At 52.0% G+C, this 19,501-nt stretch overlaps 2 protein-coding genes across 3 annotated transcripts in view; one reads left to right on the forward strand and one right to left on the reverse strand.

Moving 5' to 3' along the window:
* RIPOR3 (RIPOR family member 3) overlaps window positions 1-6,189 on the forward strand; it is a 76,739-nt gene extending 70,550 nt beyond the window's left edge. Inside the window, exons 21-22 of the mRNA XM_006731858.3 lie at window positions 588-678; window positions 1,123-6,189. Of these exons, the coding sequence (XP_006731921.3) occupies window positions 588-678; window positions 1,123-1,226 (195 nt within the window). The 3' untranslated portion in view covers window positions 1,227-6,189. The remainder of the gene's footprint in view (window positions 1-587; window positions 679-1,122) is intronic.
* Window positions 3,207-19,501, reverse strand: part of PTPN1 (protein tyrosine phosphatase non-receptor type 1) — a 66,125-nt gene continuing 49,830 nt past the window's right edge. For both annotated transcript variants that reach the window (XM_081832597.1, XM_081832596.1), the window contains 6 exons: window positions 13,979-14,116; window positions 10,258-10,467; window positions 9,709-9,870; window positions 9,123-9,346; window positions 6,526-6,697; window positions 3,207-6,078 (listed from right to left, as the gene is read on the reverse strand). In XM_081832597.1, coding sequence (XP_081688723.1) covers window positions 5,977-6,078; window positions 6,526-6,697; window positions 9,123-9,346; window positions 9,709-9,870; window positions 10,258-10,467; window positions 13,979-14,116 — 1,008 coding nt within the window. In that variant the 3' untranslated portion in view covers window positions 3,207-5,976. The remainder of the gene's footprint in view (window positions 6,079-6,525; window positions 6,698-9,122; window positions 9,347-9,708; window positions 9,871-10,257; window positions 10,468-13,978; window positions 14,117-19,501) is intronic.

Raw genomic sequence — 19,501 nt, forward strand, 5'->3', positions numbered from 1 at the left:
TCTCATTTTAGAAAAACCATTGCCAATCTGCTGGATGAAAACTAGATTAAACTCACTCACCCCATTCATTCTAGAAAGAACCATAGAGAAATTCTAAGAGGACCACCTGGTTATAATCAACCAACCAGTAAGGGGGTAGGGCTGGGTGCCCTGTGGAGGAGGCTGAAGGCGCTCTGGTCCTTGGCCCTGGAGGAGAGGACCAGGGTCAGCTGTGCCCAAACCTGGGCTCTGACTGATGCTCTCAGTCTGACCAGGAGGGGACCATCAGGAGAGCAGGGAGGAGGTAGGAACGTCCCAAGGGAAGCAGATCTTCCCATTTTCAAGACAGGCCTTCTAGAAGGTATCCATAAAGCTCTGCCAATGACCTGGCTCACAGGCAGGTGTCACGATGGAAAAGGTCAGGCACTTCCAATGGCACTCCTGATGAACTTGAGGCCACAAAAGAAACCTGTAAGCCTTCAGAAAAGGAAGGGGCTGAGGCCCCGAAGTCCATGCCAGGGCTGGTGTCTTGCAGAGCTTATAAAAGTAGATTCCACCTGCTACTTAAAATGTTCCCTAACGGATCCTCCCCTCCCCCCCCCCAACAGGGCATCGAAAGCATCGATCAGATCGCCAGCCTGTGCCAGTCTGACCTGGAGGCTGTGAGGACAACAGCCCGGGAGGCCACACTGTCGTTCGGTAAAGTACAGCATCGAACGCCGGGCACGGTGCAGCGGGGTGCCCCGAGGACCTCCAGGAGGTGGTGCCAGAAAGGCCACGGCCAGCACACGGGCTGGGCGCTGTTAGTGACCCGTTTAACCACATTTGGCCAAGACAGGTCTCCTTCATGGTTGAGGTGGCAAGAAGTGCTCTTTTCCCTCTTAAGCTTCAGTTTATGATCCTGGGGAACGAACACCAGATGCAAGGCAGGGATACAGTTCAGCAGATTCTGTCTTGAATGTAGCAGCGAGGCACTGGGTCCACGTGAGGGGCCGGCAGGAGCTCCCCCAATGCTCCCCGCCTCTGCCCCTTACAGCAGCACCCCAGACCCAGGCGTCAGTCAGCACTAGGCCATCTTGGCTCCCCAGAGCAGGCACACCGAGGCGGGGGACAATCCAGTGACAGATCACCTTCGTATTTCAGGTGAGAAAGGACGCTTAGCTTTTGAGAAGATGGACAAACTCTACTTGGAACAAAGAGAAGAGGCCTTTTGCCAGGAAGCGGATGTTGAAATCACGATATTTTAAGCCTCAGCCGATGAGTTCCAATGTGGCACCTTTGTCTTCGCTCTGCCCCGCCCTGACGCAGGGGCTGAGTTTGGGGTGGGGGAACGCTCTGTGCCCCCACTAAGTGTGAGCTGGCCCGAGCTGCTCCATCTCCAGACCAGTTACAAAGGCCAGGGGCACAGATGAGGCCTTTCGTACCAGAGCAGAAGGAGCTGCACAGCACTGAGGGCTGCAGAACTTCAATCACACGGTCACCTTTTGCTTCTGAGAATCAGACCTTCCCCAGCCAGCTGCACTACCAAGGGGCCACGGCCAGGCAGGACGAGGCCTGCAGCGAAAAGCTCCAAGAGGAACGCGCGGCACTTGGGGTCTCCCTGCGGGTTCTGGTTCCATAAGGACTGGGAGTGAACTGGCAAGCGGGCTGACTGCTCTTGCTGAGGAGGATGCCGTGGGTCATGTCGGCAGCAGCAAGCTGTCCCCTCGACAAGCTGGGGACGGTGGGAAGGCACGCAGCCAGGGTTTCACGATTCACGCTCTTAACCCGAGCTGCAGCCCAAATGCCACCACGGAGCCTGCTGACCACGGACCTTATTCCCCCCGCCGAGAAACCCTGCGTGTCAGGTCAGGAAGAGCGTTCACTCTGACCTCACTCATCAACGTGGAATGAAGCTTCTGAAGCAAGTCAACATAAGGCCTACTAAATAAACTGCTTCGGAAGTCATAAGCTGGTTTGAAAAAAGATTTCACTGAAGAACATGTTTAAAGAAAGAAAATTCATTTCCTATTTAAATCTATTAAAAAACCTCCAACACGCCTCAAACTGTTTTTGTGTGGAGCTGTACAGAGACAGCCTGGGGTATGAATGCAACACCTGACAAAGGCACTGGGGACTCTGTGACTGAAACCTTCTCGTGTAAATTTCCTGTATATATTCTGTGCTTTTCGGTTGAACTTAGTATTTATTTGCCTTGTCCCTAAGTTCGATTTTCTGAAATTTCGATTAAAACGATTTTTATGGGTGTTTCCCTTTACCTGAAAAAAGTAGAGAGCAGTGGTTGTATCCCCAAACCCCCCGGGGAGGGAAAGAGCGGCCCCTCCCGGCCCGAAGGCGGGCTCCCCGATACGCGGCTCTAACGGAGGGCGGCCCCGCCGCCTCAGTGCCCTTGGCACTCCCTGTGCTGGCAGAAGGCCCCCCGAGTGCCCTCTCCTACAGATACCAAGCAGCACGGCCCCTCCTTGTCTAGCCCTTGGCCTCATCTGATTTCGGCACCGAAGTTCCGAGTTCAGCGATTTTTTTTCCCCCACACTGGCATTCCACCTCTTCGTGAAAGCTTAGATGCCATTTTTGTATCTGAAACCAAGACTGAAGAAGTGACAGTGGGTGTGACACCACCGTCCCGTGGCCACATGACCACAGCCCGTGTTTACTCCCCAGTTCCGTGGATCCTGCCAGGAGGCCCAGCGGCCAGTCATACAACCCTGGAGGATATAAGGGAATTTTCTGTCCTATTTTTGCAACATTTTATAAATCTGAAATTATTTCAGAGCAAAAAGTCAACTGATCACTTTAGAGAAGATTAACGGCGTACAAGGAAGGAAGACTAGGTGACTTTTTTTTATCCCGTCATTTCTCTGTCCAGCGTGGCTCGACAGAGGTACTGAGAAGTGGTGACCGTGGGTCTCATGGACAGCCGGCTAGGGACACATTCTGAGCAGTCCTCCAAGCAACTTGAGGAGGTTTGCTAAGGCCGCCCAGGGCCCTGGACATTCAGAAGGTGGGTTCTGTCGTCGTCTAAGAAGCTGGGTTGAGGCCGGAAGTGTCAGTAAACTCACCGGGAAGGGAACGGTCCCCCAGCTCAAAGGCAAGCACAACCCCGGGAGGCCGCAGTAACTCTTGGCCACCTGACCGACAGCACCTGCTTCTTGGTGGCGGTGGCGGCAAGAAATAGGAGGTACCCGTCCTTTAGGCCCATTAAACAAAGGCATGGGAGGCACCCCAAATCCATGTTCTTTAGAAAAAAAATTTTATTGTTGCAACTAAAATGCAAACCCATCATTTATATGGCAAGTTGGAAATCTGTACAGTTTGACAGTTCTGTGAGGTCACAGAAGACCCTGAGACGCGCCCCCCCACCCCCCATCATGCATCCATGTATACACACACCTGAAAAGGTATTCTACCAAAACACCTCACTTTTTTTGTGTGTTTTTATTTTTGTAAAAATGGTTTATTCCATGGCCATTGTAAAAAATAATGACCTGATGAGTAAATATTGGCTTAAGGCATATAGCAGAGCAGCTCGCTACTTCTCTAACATACGTGTAACAAGATGGACGGCCATCTGTTTTCCAAGGATAAGAGGTTAAACCAGTATATCCATTTTGAAATGCTACTATATATACACACCCAAACTACTACATACATATACAGGACTTCAAAAAACAAACAAACAAGCCCAACTCAAAAATGCTTATAGCCTCTGGCACCTCAGCCTCATCCACACCTCACCAAGGCTCTGCGGAGCGATGCCTCAAACGTTCCCACCACAGAACTTCTCTGCACGGGCTTCTAACACGTGAAAGGCAAAATGTGAAAATGCTGGCAGAAGAGCAGCTCGTGAGCTACAGCTGCCTTGTTTTTGTTTTTTCTTGTTAAAAAAGCCACTTAATGTGGAGGTCTCAAGTTCCCTTGCAGGAAGAGTCGTGAGCACCATCAGTCCCCAGGATTCAAGGGCGGGGGCAGACGTGGCTCTCAGCAAGGCCCCCGGAACAGGACGACGGCAGGCGGACTCCGAGGGACTGTCACCCAGATTGCTTCAGGACATGTGGTTTCTAACAGTTGCCTTGGTTCCAAATCACCGTCTGCTTGAGAGGAGCGTGAACTTCTGAACGTGGAGGCTGATCCCCAAGGTGCTGGGTGGGTGGGGGGGGAACCCTGCTTGCCTAAATGTCCAGAGCGTGAGGTGTGACTGCGGCTTCCCATACCCTTGGAATGTCTGAGTTACAGTGCGATCCGGACGGACAAGGCCAGGCCGGGTCTCACCAGGAAGTCACCAGAGTGTCATGCCAGGAATTCGGCAAATATCTCTTACTGGAAAACATCACTCCATTGCTGAATGGCGATGATTTTAGCAAGTCTTAGGAACCACAGCCATGGAATGATCAGATCATGCAAAGGTAGACTGGACTTGTACATGGGGCACATTAATAAGCAGAGAGCAAAGTATTTCAAGCACGTGGTATTTGATGGGGACACAAGACGACCGTACATGCATTCTAATACACACAGGGAAAGCAGTGATTGAGAACAAGGTTCTAGCAGATAACCGGGAGGGGGTAACTGGGACAAAGTAATCTCACGTCATGTATCTTAAATATCCAAATGTTCAGTATGTATCATCCCATGTTCTATAAACATATGCCAAACCTCTGCTCACCTTACCCACAATGTCACGAAATAACGACTGCTTACAACCGTCCTCCTTCCTAGTACTGGTCTGACGCAGCAGGCTCATGGCAAAGTCTTACGTTCCCAGCACTACCTGAGGGTTTATTATTGTACTTTTTGATAAAGCCCTTGATGCAAGGCTGACATCAAAAATTTTAATACATTATTGGTTTAAGAAAATGCTAGTGCACTATGGATGCCTTTGGGGAAAACAACAAGAACAAAAAAATAAATATGGAGCGGAGAGGCTCACCGCACAGTCTCCGCGGAGGCCCAGGGGGCGGACACCGTGTGCTGCCCACCGGGATGTGCTGGGCCGCACCAAGAGGGAGCGTGTGGCAGGGCGAGCCTCGCGACTTACGCAGGCCACCAGCACCGGACTCTCCTTTGCTCTCCTCAAAAAATGGGCTGTGGATTTGGTACGCGAAGAAAGGGAGGGGCAACAAAGTCAAAAGGAGTAACAACCAACAGCCCGGGGCGGGTGGTTTTAGTGCAGAACAAACGTCCGTCCAGGTCACGGCTGGCTACGCTGTCCTCGGCTCCCCCACCCTCCCCTACCATGACATGCCTGCTAGGCGGGCAGTGGGGTGGGTCAGACTATGTGCTGCTGCTGAACAGGAACTGGAATGAAACCAAACATTTTCAGATGAGCCCAGCCCCCGCACCGCAGAGCCGCAGACTCACGCACTAGCCCGACCCCCCCCCACTCCGGCCCCCAGCCCCTCCAGCCTCCAGCGAAGGGGGTTTCCTTTCTCTTTTACAAGAGCCCCCCTCCCCAAAAATCACCCTGAAGGAAAATCTTGTTTACATGTTGTTAAACCATCCGATATACTCAAAGACGGTCGCTTGGAAAGAGATAAAATATTTAAAAATTTTTAAGAAGTCCTGTGAGGTGATTTCCATGACCAGAGTTTTGAGGCTAATCCTCCCTCTTCCCCTAACTTTAACAGCAACACACTTCTCACGTGTGGATTTCTACTGAAACAGCATTTATATTCCGAAGTGGAAATTGTTCCTTCTGGACCTCAATGGCAGGGTGAGAAGCTGGTGGCCACCCTGCCGTGACCTCAGACCCCGAGGCAGGGGCCTTGAGGAACCCCATTTGTGGAGGTGGGGGGATGAGGGCGGGGCCTGACCCAGAGAGCCGGAAGGAGAAATGAGCAATGGGAAACCGGTGGGGACACCCTGAGCAAAAGCAGAAGCCGGGCTTTGTTTTCTAGAGCTGGCCTTTTGTTGTTTCTCTTCTAAAAACGGGAAAGCTCGCAGGCACTGTCCAAGCTCAGTATGCGCACAGCAGAGGAAGCGACTGAGCAAGACCGCGCCCTAAACCCTTAAACCCTCTTCTCCAAAGGAGTTTACATTCGTAAAAGCATGGGAATCTTTCCCTGGGAAATCAAATATAAACTGTGTATCTGGTGACACCACCTAAGGGTACAAGAAAGTTTCGTAAGTGCCTAGTCTTTTTTTTCCAGAAATAAAAGCTGCTTTTTATAAAGGTTAAAAACAACAATGTGTTGTAATTCTATTATTTTTTTTTCCAAAACAAATAACAATAACAAAAAAAAAAAGAGAGAGAGATAGAGAGAGAGAGACACATATTTGGCATTTTCTCTACTTACTCCTGAATAGGTTAAGGCCCTGAGATTAGACTCTCGTATAGTCTTGGGACCACAGGGCTCCTTAAAACCCCAGTGCATCAATCCTCAATTCTCTCTTATTAGCCCTTCACAGTTCCAGACTTTAAAAACCTTTGCTCTGTTTCTTCTGAGACTGGCTCAGATCCTTCCACAGCACTGAATGCTAACGCCGGGCTGTCGGCCAGTGCTTTCTGTACACACGGTCTTGCCAGCACGTCCGTCAGTGAAAACATACCCTGTAGCAGAGGTACGCGCCGGCTGTGAGGACCGTGGCCATGCACATGTTGACCAGGAAGGGCTTCCAGGGAGTCAGCGCCTGGTCCTGCTCCTCCTTGGGTGGCGAAGGCTCCCCCTGGGCAGGACCTGCCCCCACAGCCCGCCTTCTGACTTCAGTGTCTGGACTCGTGCTGAGGAGGAGAGGGACAGAGAAGGGTTACTCATTCTGGGGAAAAGGACGGCGAGGACGCTACTACTATGGTTGGAATTCCAGGAAAAAATGAGCCACATGTAAACAGACCTTGGCAGTACAGACACTGACATGAAGCCCACTTGTCAGACCGCCCCCCCGCCGCCCCAAGACCCAGGAGGCCCCCACAGCCAGGGTATGGTTCTGGAGACTCTCGTGGACTCCCTGGTGACAGAGGGTCGGTAAGACTCTGCTGAGAAATACAGGCGCTGGGGTAAAGATAGGTGCTAATTTGCCCTGGGGTTTGCTTGGAGAATGTTCCCCTTCAGATCAGGGAAGGCAATGGTGTGGCCCACATGCCACCACTCCCTCCCCGGGCCCCCTACACAGGAGCCTTTGTTGCTGCTGACGGGAGGACATCACGCATTCCCTCTGTCCCTCAGCCCGCCCTGTCCCAGGCTCGAGGCCCCAGCATCAATCCGATCCCGCTAGCAGGACCGTTTCTCAGGCCTCCTGCGTACAGTAGACTGGCTGCCCTCCTGGTGGCAGGCCAGAGCGCCCCCGCGGGGACCATGTGCACTGTGTTCTCATTCCAGGCCTGTCTCAGGAGAGGCCGAGGCCCTTCCTCTCCCCGCCACCTCCCCCAGGCCTTTCCCTCTCCCCCCTGCCCTTGCCTCCCTCAGAGGCCCTGACCACAGGATGTCCTGCTTCTCCTATCCATCTCCACAGGCTTCCTAGCCCAGCAGCACCTCGTGTGGTGGGCAGGACCACCCTGAGGCACCCCCCCTACCCCCTGGGAGACAGAAGGAAGCGGCACAAAGCACCTGCTTTTTGGCAGCCCGCCGTGAGGCCCAGGCTACAGGGCTGAGGCCCGCATGCATGTGGGCCCCCACTGGTGTCCAGAGGTACAACTCCACTGTTTCCTGGAACTCTCTGGCTTTTAGCTTCCCCGATCCACACTCCCCTCCTCACCACCTTCGCACATACACTGAAAAGCACCCCTCTCTCCACCACAGTCTTAGCGAATACAGAATAGAACACATGACGGACTGGACACCAGTCACGTACCAGCTCTCACCTCTCTCACCCTCAACTCTTGGCAGGCCCTCAGATGGAGCACGCTGGCTCACCCTGCGAACATCACCAGAGGCCCTGGGAAGCTAGGTGCGTCTCCCTGGGGGACTGTCACTGAGCTACTGCTGAGCACGTCACCTGGCATGTGCTCTGGGAGGCCCCACTGGACGAGTCTCTCTCAAGCCCTAGAGCCAGATGTGATGTTGCTGGGATAGGGACCCAGTTGCATGAAGGACCCTGGTGACCTAAGTGCATGGGTCAGGACTGGGGCCTGGCACTCAGCATTCGGCAAGGTGCCCAGGTAAGCTCCTGACGATCAGTGTAGCCAGAGGACCACTCAGGCACACACCATGTATAACCTGCTTTCTTGAGTATTACAAGTCCACTGTCTAGCCACATTAATGCATTCCCGATCCTGTCCTTTAACAGCTCCAAAATATCCCAAGGTAGGAAGAAAGCATGATTTACCTAATCCCTAGATATATAACCGGCTCATCTCTAATTTTTCACCATTCCAAATGACGCCTCAATGAATACCTCTACCTACAGATCTCTTTGGACACCCATTTGCAAACTGTTGCAAACCAAATTTCTAGATGTGTACAAATGCTGGGTCAAAGCATGCGCTCATCCAGAAGGCAGGAACCAAGGGCACTGTCTCCTCAGGCTTAAGCTCAGGCTCATTCCCATTCATTCTTCATGCTTTCACACCTCATGCAGGCAGCCTTCCTTGAGCACCCCAGGAAGGCAGAGTATCTCTTCTTGAAGGCTGACACCGCAGTGTGCACTTCCATCTCCTTATTGTCCACAGGCTCCCATCCATAATCCACTGTCCCTGTCCCAACAAGATGGTCTAGAATGCAGACCAGAGGCCATGTTCTAGTGAACTCAGTATTTCACATGCGCCAATATGTGCTCAATAATCTTTGCCATGCATTAAGTTAATCAAGACTACACGAAAAGGTTAAATTCCCAGAAGTACCATTCTAGGGGCTGAAAGTACACGGTCTAACCTGGATAGCACATTTCAGGACTGGGCTGGAAGCCAGGGGCAGGGCATAGTCATCTCTCGGCAGGACTCGGTTACATGAAACCCTGATTCCAATGGGCACCACAAGGTGGTGCTAGAATCCCACTGAAGTAGGTCCCTTGGGGCGGGTGGGGGGCAAGCTCTGGCCGCCTCAGATGCCCCTGGCTGTAGGAGTGGTGATGGCCCAGGAGTCCCATTCCCCAAAGACACAGAGGCAATGCTTGCCAAGGGGAGGCCGTGTCCTCAGGGTTTCAATATTAACGTGTTTCTGGATCAGAAGGTCAGTCCCCCTCACCACCAAGCCAGGCCCCCCTGGCCTTACCTTTCCATGCTGCAAGGGACATTTAAGGGGGTTCTGGTTTCTTCCTTGATGGAGCAGGCTTCTGTATCCTCCCCGGTTTCGTCCTTTACCCACTGGTGGTTGGGGAAGAATTCCTTGCACTTCCCATTATGTGGCTCCAGGATTCGTTTGGGGGGCCGGGGAGGAGGGGGGACGTGTTCGGGTGGGGGCTCCAGGTCCTCATGGGAGAGCTCCTTCCATTGCTCCTAGGGAAAGCAGCAAGAGAAAGTCCCATTAGTACTCACAGTGGGCTGATCTGTCAGGAAATCTGCTCCCCTTTAAAGTGAGTAGAGGTGAGGGGCGCTCTCTGCTTCCTGAGGCTACAGACGCATATACTTGGAGGATGAAATCTTTTGAAAATCAAGTCTATTCTCCCTATCAATGTTCTCTACATCAGCACATCCAAGGCAGAAACTGGATCACAACTTTCTAGCTATTTAGTCATGAAGGATAGCTATTTCTTCTGACACATGACAGAGTATTTGAACTTTTACAACTGACCGCCTCCTTCTTCAGAGACAAAAATTCAAAATCAACACACTTGGATGCAAGCAGAAGCAAGGCTTACCTGCACTGAAGAGTCTCCCATGATGAATTTGGCACCTTCGATCACAGCTAGGTAAGAGAAACGGAGCTGGTCTGCTGTCTGGATCAGTCCCATCCGAAACTTCCTCATTTCTAACAGAACTTTCTTGATGTCGACAGAAGAAGGGTCTTTCCTCTTGTCCATCTGAAAGCCAGAGAGGAGACACCATTCAGCCAGCCCCAACTCCCAAATACAATGTGATTTTTAATGTTCTGGAAGAGTCCTCCAGTTTCTACTAGGGAAAAATCACAGTGGGGAGGCAGAATTCTAGCAAGTGTGTGAAAACGCAGCAAAATCGGGACCACTAGGGCACAGGGGAAAGAGTAAGAGAACGGAACTCTTTGGGTCTTCCTGATTCCACATTCCACGTAAGGACATCCCTCTGAACAAAGCAACTTAGCTTAGAGCTACTTCCACAGGAGGAAAAGTGTTAGAAATTGAAGATCCTGGCTAATTTACTGCAGAGACAATGACAGAGAAGCTGGGGGCGGGGCTAAAATGGGCTCCCTTCTCCTCGCGGGGCCTCCTTACCAGCAAGAGGCAGGTGTCAGCCAGACAGAAGGTCCCCGACCTGCCAATGCCCGCACTGCAGTGCACCACGACAGGGCCGTGCTCCGTGCTCAGTGACCCTGACTCACGAACTTTAAAAAGAAAGTTTAGGAATGAAGCTGGCGATTCAGGGACTCCAAAGTCAGGCCACGTGGTATAGTGGAAATGTAAGATCTCTCGAGTTTCTTGAGACTGAAAGAAAGAAAGAAAAAAAACCCCAACAACTCATGATGATTCTAAGAGAATCATCTGTACAGAAATCCCTGCTTCCAAGTAAGCACCAAGTGTACTCGCCGCCCCCCCACCCCGCAACTAACTCGAAGAACAGCTTCCCTTCTCAGACCTCTTTCCGTCTGCTCACCCAGCCAAGAAATACCAAGCACTGGGGTGCCCGACACTGGACCCGGAGGCTGCTCCCGCCTCGACTTCCCTTCCTTTAGCATGGAAACGTTCTTGCCCGCATCTCTCCTCCGGTGCCCCATCCCCTCTGCTGTCTTCGTGGTTACAAGTGATTTCTCCCCATCCCACAAGTCACAATGATGCTGCGTGGCCGCCCACGGCAATCCTGTCCTAAAGCACCGTAAGGTTTCTCATGGAAGAGTAAAACACGTAACTGCATGTGTGTGGCACCAGCCCTGGGTAACTCAGGGCCTTACAAGACTATCTGGAAGTCTCAGAGGATTGTCATTTCAGAGAAAAAACCAACTCAGTCTCCAAAGACTGGCAGCTGTCAGGTGCGGCTCGATAGGCAGCTGAAGAGGCGGGCGTCAACGCCAGCCCCGCCGGCCCAGCGGCGTCCCAGCGCTGGGGACTCAGCAGCTCCCTGAATTCGCACATCGACCCCTCAAGGCCTGTATTCCCATATTCCCATTTTCTCGACTAGGAAACTGAGGCTCGGAGGCCAACCCTCCATGAAGTGAGGAAATAGGAGTTAAAATCTAAGTTTGCTTGACTCCAGAGCCCCTGTTCAGAGCCTGCTGCAGAAACTTCTGAAACGAGGGCCCTGACCCTTGTCCCCAACTGTTTCTCCCCCTGGCCCCGTCTGCTCCCAGTGGAACAGAATGAAGAATGGCCTCCGGTGCCATTTCCAGCTCTGCTCCTTCCTCTGAACCTATGAAGAGTCCAGAGGCCTGCTTACCAACAATGCCTCCCTTCACTTAGCAAAATGTCCACAATGTGCCTACCACGTGCCAGCCAACGTGCCTGGCAGCATAAGGTAAAGACACTGCCCGGGTGCCTGAGTGGCTCAGTTGGTTAAGTGACTGCTTCAGCTCAGGTCATGATCCTGGAGTCCCGGGATCGAGTCCCGCATCGGGCTCCCTGCTCAGCAGGGAGTCTGCTTCTCCCTCTGACCCTCCCCCCTCTCATGCTCTGTCTCTATCTCATTCTCTCTCTCAAATAAATAAATAAAATCTTTAGAAAAAAAAAGACACTGCCCTTGCACTCCCAGAGCTTACAGCTTTAGTTCTAACAACCTCCCTGGGCCCAGGGTGATGAAAACTTGTGAGAGAGCCTACGATAAACACCAGCGACTTAACATCAGCAAAGAATACACGTACGGAACCCTGCACCAGCTCTGACACACGGGTACCCTTCTGCAGAACTGGAAGAATCTGCAGATGACATTAGGATCATTTACAGAACCACCCAGAGCAATGCCATTTTTTCCTCCCTAGAAAATGGGTCTCCTTGTATGGCTTAAAATGAGAGATGCCCTTTCTCTTTTTCAGGGAAAGAAAAACACTTAAAAACAGATTTTTAAAATGGAGTAAGAAGAAAATATACCAAAAGCAAGTTCCTTCTTTAATCATTAAAAAGGTGTAGATCATCTCCTGTTGACACCCTCCCTCACAGCTGCCCACCTCTTTCTTAAGGAATTCGTTCTAAATCTCTGCTTGAAGAGATACACCTCTGAGAAAAGAATTTTTTTTTTTAAAGATTTTATTTATTTATTTATTTGAGAGAGAGAGAGAGAGAAACAGCATGAGAGGGGAGAGGGTCAGAGGGAGAAGCAGGCTCCCCGCCGAGCCGGGAGCCCGATGCGGGACTCGATCCCAGGACTCCGGGACCATGACCTGAGCCGAAGGCAGTCGCTTAACCAACTGAGCCACCCAGGCGCCCCGAGAAAAGAATTTTTAAGAACAAAGTCTGTTAGAGCAAACAGACCTTCCCAACATCAAAACCTCCACGCTGCTGCAGGTGCTCCACCATGCGAACAGCATGAACCCCTTCTGCTCCGTCTGAATTCCATTTCCCCTCAACAAGCGGGAGAAATTTTCTTAAAGTTTACCAGAAGTCCCTCTTAATGTCTGGCTTGAAAATTTTAAAAAGCATGAAAAAGAACGTCTATGACATAATCCTCCAGGCACATTGCACCATGCGGCCAACATTATTCCTGAAAATCCTCTGTCAAGCCCCTCCATAAATCACAGCCTCGGAGGCCGGGTGTGGGGCTGCCGCAGGCTCGGGCTGCAGAGCGCTCACACGGAGAAGAGTCGGCGCGGGCTCAGCTGCATCGCTACATTCCACAGAAAGCCACGCAAAGCCACGCAAAGCCACGCGACTTACTTTCCTCTGCTTCGTGGTAACCGGCGCTAAGTTCTAGATCTTACTTCAGTCAGGAATTCAACAACAGGAGTCATGTGGACTGGAAAGCAGTCAGCTGAAAACTAACACGTGAGCAGAACTCAGGGGCAGCCCCCCAGCAAGCCCCCACCCAAGTCTGCACTGCTCCCGCCTTCCCTCCAGTCTGGGTGGGGACTGCCCTGGATAATCCGGTCACTTCAACCCCACAGAACCTGCTAACCCTTCCCAGCATGTGCTCTGAGCCTGGTGTTGCTCTAACATTTCGCTGTATTCCTTCTGAACCCTTACAAAAGCCCCATCTGAAAGCAGAGGAAACTGAGATGCGGTGATATGTGATGCCCCTCCCCAAAGTCTGACAGCCTGACACGGTGGGGCCAGGAATCCAGCCCAGGGAGTGGGCCAGAAGGGAGTGGCGACCACTACGGCCAACGCCGTCCCCAGGAGCTGCCGGGAGCTCCCTCCTGCTGCTGCTGGCCCTGGCACAGGGTCCTCTGGGCGATGGCTCCTGGTGAATTATTTCGAATCCCCAAGGGCAGGGTCTTGTGTGGTACTGCTTCTTAGAGCACTGTGCCTTGACCTGTTCCAAGACCATCTTCCAATGAGAGCTAGCAGCTCGTGTTCAAGTTCTTCCCATGACAAATAAGCCCAAGACCTCACTCAGAAAACGTACACAGACTATGACCTTGGGAGTCAGTCCCAGAAGGGCCCTTCTGCCCTCACTTCAAGCTAGAGAGACTGTGGACAAGAAAAGAGCGGCTGCTATGTAACCTGCGGCCACCACTTCAGTCCCTCTGTAGTTGCAAAGACAGGAACAGAGAGAAGTTTTAGGTGAGAAAGTCCCTCTTCCCTAGAAACTGTGATGAACTAGTGTTACAGTTCAGGGAGAGAGTTACGTGGCGGAGGGAACTGAGGACACCCCCTGACACCGCGCCCCGCCCCGGCCCCGAGCTCCCCTGGTATATAAGCGGGTAAGCTCTGCTTTCCACAGAGCTAAGACCACATCTTGCTCAGAGTGTACAAAACTCAGAAAAGCTGGCATTAGGTAATATCGATAACCCAAGTAGAAAGACCTCTCAAGCAGCGGCCGTGGGAAGGACGAAGTACATGTCATACTCACTGTAAGGTTTTCCAATTCTAGCTGCCGTACTGTGTAATACGACTTAATATCTTCAGAGATCAAGGTTAATTTCAAATTTGTGTCTTCAAAAATCATTTCTTTTTCTTCTTTTTGTGGCCAGTACTGCGCACATTTTAACTAGGAGAGAAAATGATGAATTATTATAAGCAAAGGACTGTTCTTCCCATGAAGAGAGGTATGGAGTACCTTCCATGAGCTTCAGGACAATCCAAAGGAAAACCAGGCGTTTTCTGACCTTGGAAGTCACCATCAGCATAACCTACCTGCCTCTTGGGGAGATGGGGGGAGGGGGTTAAGACCCAGGGCTAGTTGGGCAGAGAGGGCTCAGACCTCCAAACATAGCTGTTCCCTGGTGCTCCCCACACAAGGAGGTGCTTCAGGGGTCTGGCCCTTCTGGACCATCTGCGAGGTGAAGCCAGGCTGTACCGGAGCTTTAGTCTCTCACAGACTACTGTGTGTAGCCATTTCGAAGATTACCAAGAACCGGATCACTGCTGTTGGCACAATACAGACCCCTTGCCCCAGGGGAACAGAACCCAGTCTAGAAGAGGCTGTGGGACACTATGAACAGGCTGAAGGGCTGTAACTGAATGTTTAGAGAAGGCGTGGAGAGGGGCTCCTCCAAGGCTTGGGGTCACCTGCTGCCCCATCCCACCCTTTCATTCTGGTTTGGCTCAGTCCCCAAAAATCCTTTTGATTTTCTAGTTTAACGATTTCAGGAACTATTTGATGGTCTTCATTTAAATACAGCTCATTAACTTTTTCTTCAAAGCAAGCAAACTCCCAAAGATTTGGTTTCACTTAGAGTTTAAGAAAGAAAATTTGACTCAAATTTAGTGGCATACTTTGAGTCAAGTTTCTATACCAGACCTTTCTGTTTGATGATGAACATTTTGGACCAAAACAGCAGGTAGATGGGGGCTAAGCTGTAAGGTCTACGAGCCAGAGGGTCAGACAATGTGCCTAGACAGAGGGAACCCCAAAGACATTATGATTTCCATCACATGAAATTATCAAACTAGCTCTTTGGGAAATGGTATAAATTCAAGCCCACTGCAACTGAACACACACTGGCCCACCAGCACCCCCTCTGAGGCACAGGACAAGCCGCCTGAAATGCCACAGTAGGTGGAGGGAGCCCCTCCAGGCCCAGCCTCTGTCTGTGAGAAGAGACTGTTGGCGCAGATCAGTGACAAGGGGGCGTAACGGCAGTAAACGCTATGGATGTGCTGTGGGAATCCAGAAGAGGCAAAGGTTCCAGGCCGGCTGAGGTTCCAGGCAAGCGATCAGAAAAAACCCTATGGAAGGAGTGGCCTCTGTCATGATCCCAGGGTCCTGGGATCGAGCCCCACGCATCAGGCTCCCTGCTCAGCGGGGAGTCTGCTTCTCCCTCTCCCTCTGCTCTCCCTCACCGCGCGCTCTCGCTCTCTCTCAAATAAATAAAACCTTAAGAAAAAAAAAAAAAAAGATGTGGCCTCTGACAGAGGCGTGCTCGGAGGGATGACGAGGATTTCCCAGTGACTGCCCAGAAGCCAGTCTCAGAGGAGCAGCAGGGAGCAGGGCCAAGGGAAGACCAGACCACGGCAACTCTGGCGGCAGGCCCAGAACCTGGTGTCACCTGGGCAGTGAAGAACCAGGAGGCTCCTGGGCAGAGTGAAGACAGAATCAGGAAGGCCCGCTAGTCCTGCCCTAATGAAGCTGCACGCTACCCAAAAAACAAGAAAAAAAGAAGAAACAAACCAAGAAACACCAGACTGGGATGCCAACATAGCAGGAGACGTCATGGTCCTGAAACAGAAGACCAACAGGGCCTGGACCGGGCCTGTTTGAAAGACTGGGCCAGTTTCACCCACATCTCCTCCTCACACCGATGAGGAGTTGCCGAAGATGAACCCCTGGAACAGGACCAACCTGTCAGCATCAAAGCAATTCTGCCGCTCAGGACCCAAAAGCATCAATGACAAGGCGAGGTCCCCTCCTGAGCCAAAGGGGGTGGGGCAGCTGGAAGGGGGACTTGAGTTAGAGGCTTCAAGGATGCACTTCTTCCCACACTTCCAATAATCAGACCCGCGCAATTCCTGAAGACCCCAGAGGCAGAGAGACTGCCCTGGTGGGTTCCACGGCACGTGCGCTGGAGCGTGCCCCCAATGCCACGAGCAGAGCAGCAGAAACGCAGGACGGCCGGGCGCTACCGAAGAGGCCCGTGCCTTCAGGTCTCACGGGCAGGGAAGTAGAGTCTTTGACATCTCACTTCCACACAGCACTCACTCACTTTCAAAACCGAATACAAAGCCCAGTAAGTCTCCGGGATCTGGGTAAAGACCAAGACTCTGGAACGCCACTAGCGCGCAACTCTGGCGCCCACTAAGTGTCATTCCAGCAGTATTTATTTTCAAGAGCTCTCAGGCATCCGCAGGAACATGCCGTGCTCTGCTTGCTGTCATTTCCTGTAGACATTTCTGTTTTCACACACAAAATACAACAAAACTAAGCTCAAGAGCACTACTTGCTGCTGTTCTATTAAACTGATCCATCCCACCCTGAGGAGGAGATTTATTTTATTAGAAAGCAGTTCTTCCCCAGAATTCAAACTGTGCCACATCCTGGGTCAGCAGCAAACGGCGGCGCCGACGTGCTGGGTGTCTGCCACAGCCGCCCGTCCCACCTCGAAGCTGGATGTGAGAGAGAGGCCTTGGGGCCTTCCAAAACAGCGAGGCAATCTTCAGAAAAATCCATGAGTGTCACCTGGGGTGACCCTGCGATGCAGGATTTGGCTTTCCCAAGGAACGATGAACCAGAGCGCTAAGCAAATGGGTGAACCCTGACGTTCCCGCGACACAAATCCAGAGGCTCACCGTGCACGGAAGTACCGACGTCAAACAGCACCGTTCGTCAGGGGTTTGGGAGAGAGATACAGCTGATGTTTCTGGTTAAACATCGCCTTGTTTATTTCCCCTGCCTAAACAACAATCCCCGCCCTTACACACAAACACGCTCTTCACGGACATGTCTCAACTCAATCTTTAACTCGAACCCACAAGAACTTGGGCTACTTGGATGAGCCCCATCTAACACACATAATCATTTTCTGCACCACTGTTCTCCAGGAAGCACATGGTCCCAAAAGGGTAACAGGCAGGTCTGCCAAAAATAAGAGGGGCACATCCTATACTATTCAGAGAAGGAAGGAAACCAGAAAACAAATATGCATTGCATGGAAACGCTCTGCAAGCTGGTTCTTACCGCGGGCTGTATGCATAGTTTGTAATTAGATCAGCTGAGCAAATAAGACACTGCGACTTCTTAGAATCTTCCCCAGTCAGCTCTAATGGGGATGACAATGGTGATGCCAAACTGAAATTATTGGTCCCAAGAAACTTTAAGAATCTCAAACCACTCGCTGCTTTCCACGCCAGTGTGCATGCCTGAATGACCCCTGAGCAGGAAGAGTAGTTACACAGGAAAACAGAGACTCCTGTCACAGAAACTACATGAAAACCAACTAGCCAGGTTTCCTTTTTTTTTTTTTTTTTTTTTTTAAATGGCCAAGGGGAAAAGCTGTCCATTTACAGTCAGCCTTGGATAGGAGACAACCAAGAGCAGGCCTGGGGGCCAGCATGCAGCTACAGGGTCAGGACAGCACCCCTGCTAGACTGGGCCAACGGCAAAGGGGTTTCACACAAAGTTAGTAACAATCAAGTAAAAAGGAAATGCTACCATATCCAATGATTTCTGAATAAATGACTCGATTTAAAATTCCCAAACCCTCCACACGATCTAAAACAGTGCTTCTCAACGGGGGCAATTTTGTGTCCCAGGGGGCCCTGGACGAAGTCTGGAGACATTTTTGACGGCCACATGTGGGGGTGGGTGTGTTAGCGGCCCCCTGTGGGCAGCGCCGAGGCTCCGGGACCCCGATTGCTCACCAGTGCCAAACACGTGCACAGGCCACCACGTCGGTCTCTCTTTCCCCTGCAGAGAGTGTGTGCTGTGGGAACCTAAAGTTTGTTTCTTTATTCAAAACTGCTGACAAGAGTGGTGACGGGTGGGAGTTGGCCTCGCATCTGTAACTTCACAGTTTACTAATCAAGCCACTGAAGCAGAAATCATCAAAACCACTTTCACTGAAAAAAATTTTCTCAGAAGCATTATTTCATTCTTTGAACACTCAGGTAAGCTCTTCATCTGTTATTATCAAGCAAAGAAAAGCTTTAAGAAAACGGGGCTGAGGCAAAACCCATGATTTTAAACTTGCGCTGTCGTAAGAGGACCATCCGCCGTGACTAAGACTGCCGCTGGGGGCGGGCTTTGCGGTGAGTGCTTCCCGTTTCACCACGGACAAAACGTTTCCTTTGATGTGTTACTTCTCTGCACTTGCATTTGTTCCCTCCAGGGCCATGACTGTGCTTTCTTTGGAGGGGCGGCTTCTCTGGAGCCTGCGTGCTGTCCTGGCGAGCCCAGTCCGAGGCGGCCAGGCCAGCTGTGACAGCAGTGGCCCGGCTGAGCCCAAGCGTCGTGCCAGCACCTGGCAAGGCCCGGGCACACGCAGTTCTCTGCGCCTGGGCTGCCCGCTCCTCCTGGTGTCCACATTCCTCAGCCCATCCCAGGGCCTCCCCCGCTCTGAGGCTGGAGAGCCCCCAGGGTGCTGGCCGTGGCCGGAGAGGGGGGAAGGAGCCAGGGTAGCAGGGGTGTGGCGTCTATTCGCTCCGTTGCTGCCACACTGTGCCCTGTACACCACGTCGCCTTCCCTGGGAGACGGGTCTCCAACAGGCAATCTGCAGAGTGAGGGGGTGGAGGGAGCGCGGGCGGTGGCTGATGCGAGGGAAGCACCTGGAGATACCTGCCGGAGGGCTGGGGCTGAGCGGGGACTCAGACTGTTAGGCCAGAACCTGGCAAAAAACTAACAGCAGAAGTGTGTTCTGGCTGGAGTCTGGAGATGGAGGTGGGAAGTCGGGGTCCAGGTTAACTAGGTCCTGTAGCCACATTATGCACATCCCAGGAGGCTGTGGGGGCCGCACAAGGGTTTTCGGCTCGGAAGAGCTGTGGTGACACTTGGGTTTCAAAAGACCGTTCTGGACACCGGGGGTAGGGTACCCAGAGGAGAGCAAGTGGAGAGGCCACGGTGGCGACTGCAGGGATAGATACGCGGAGGGTGCTGCCTGAACCATCACGCACCTCCAGCCCACAAGCTATCCCGGGGGATGTTTAGAGAGTTGCAGAGAACTTGGGAGAAACGCTAACGCAAATTCTGCTGGAAACACACAGGCAGGCAGCATCCACGTTAAAGAGGCGGCCGGGAGCCAGGCGTCTGCGTATCTGACAGAGGCGAATCCCGAATGCGGCCACTGCCACAGCTCAGTCAACGGCAGGCAAACTTGTACCGGCCAGAAAAACACGGAGGAGGAGGATACAGGAGAAACTTGCTTTTCAAAAATAAAGCTACGCTCACACAGCTCCTTAATGGAATAGCACAACACACACGGGCACTCTGGAGAGGGACCG

Source organism: Leptonychotes weddellii, chromosome 10 (genome assembly GCF_054177405.1).
Source record: "Leptonychotes weddellii isolate Sample4059 chromosome 10, ASM5417740v2, whole genome shotgun sequence".
Taxonomy (NCBI): Eukaryota; Metazoa; Chordata; class Mammalia; order Carnivora; family Phocidae; genus Leptonychotes; species Leptonychotes weddellii.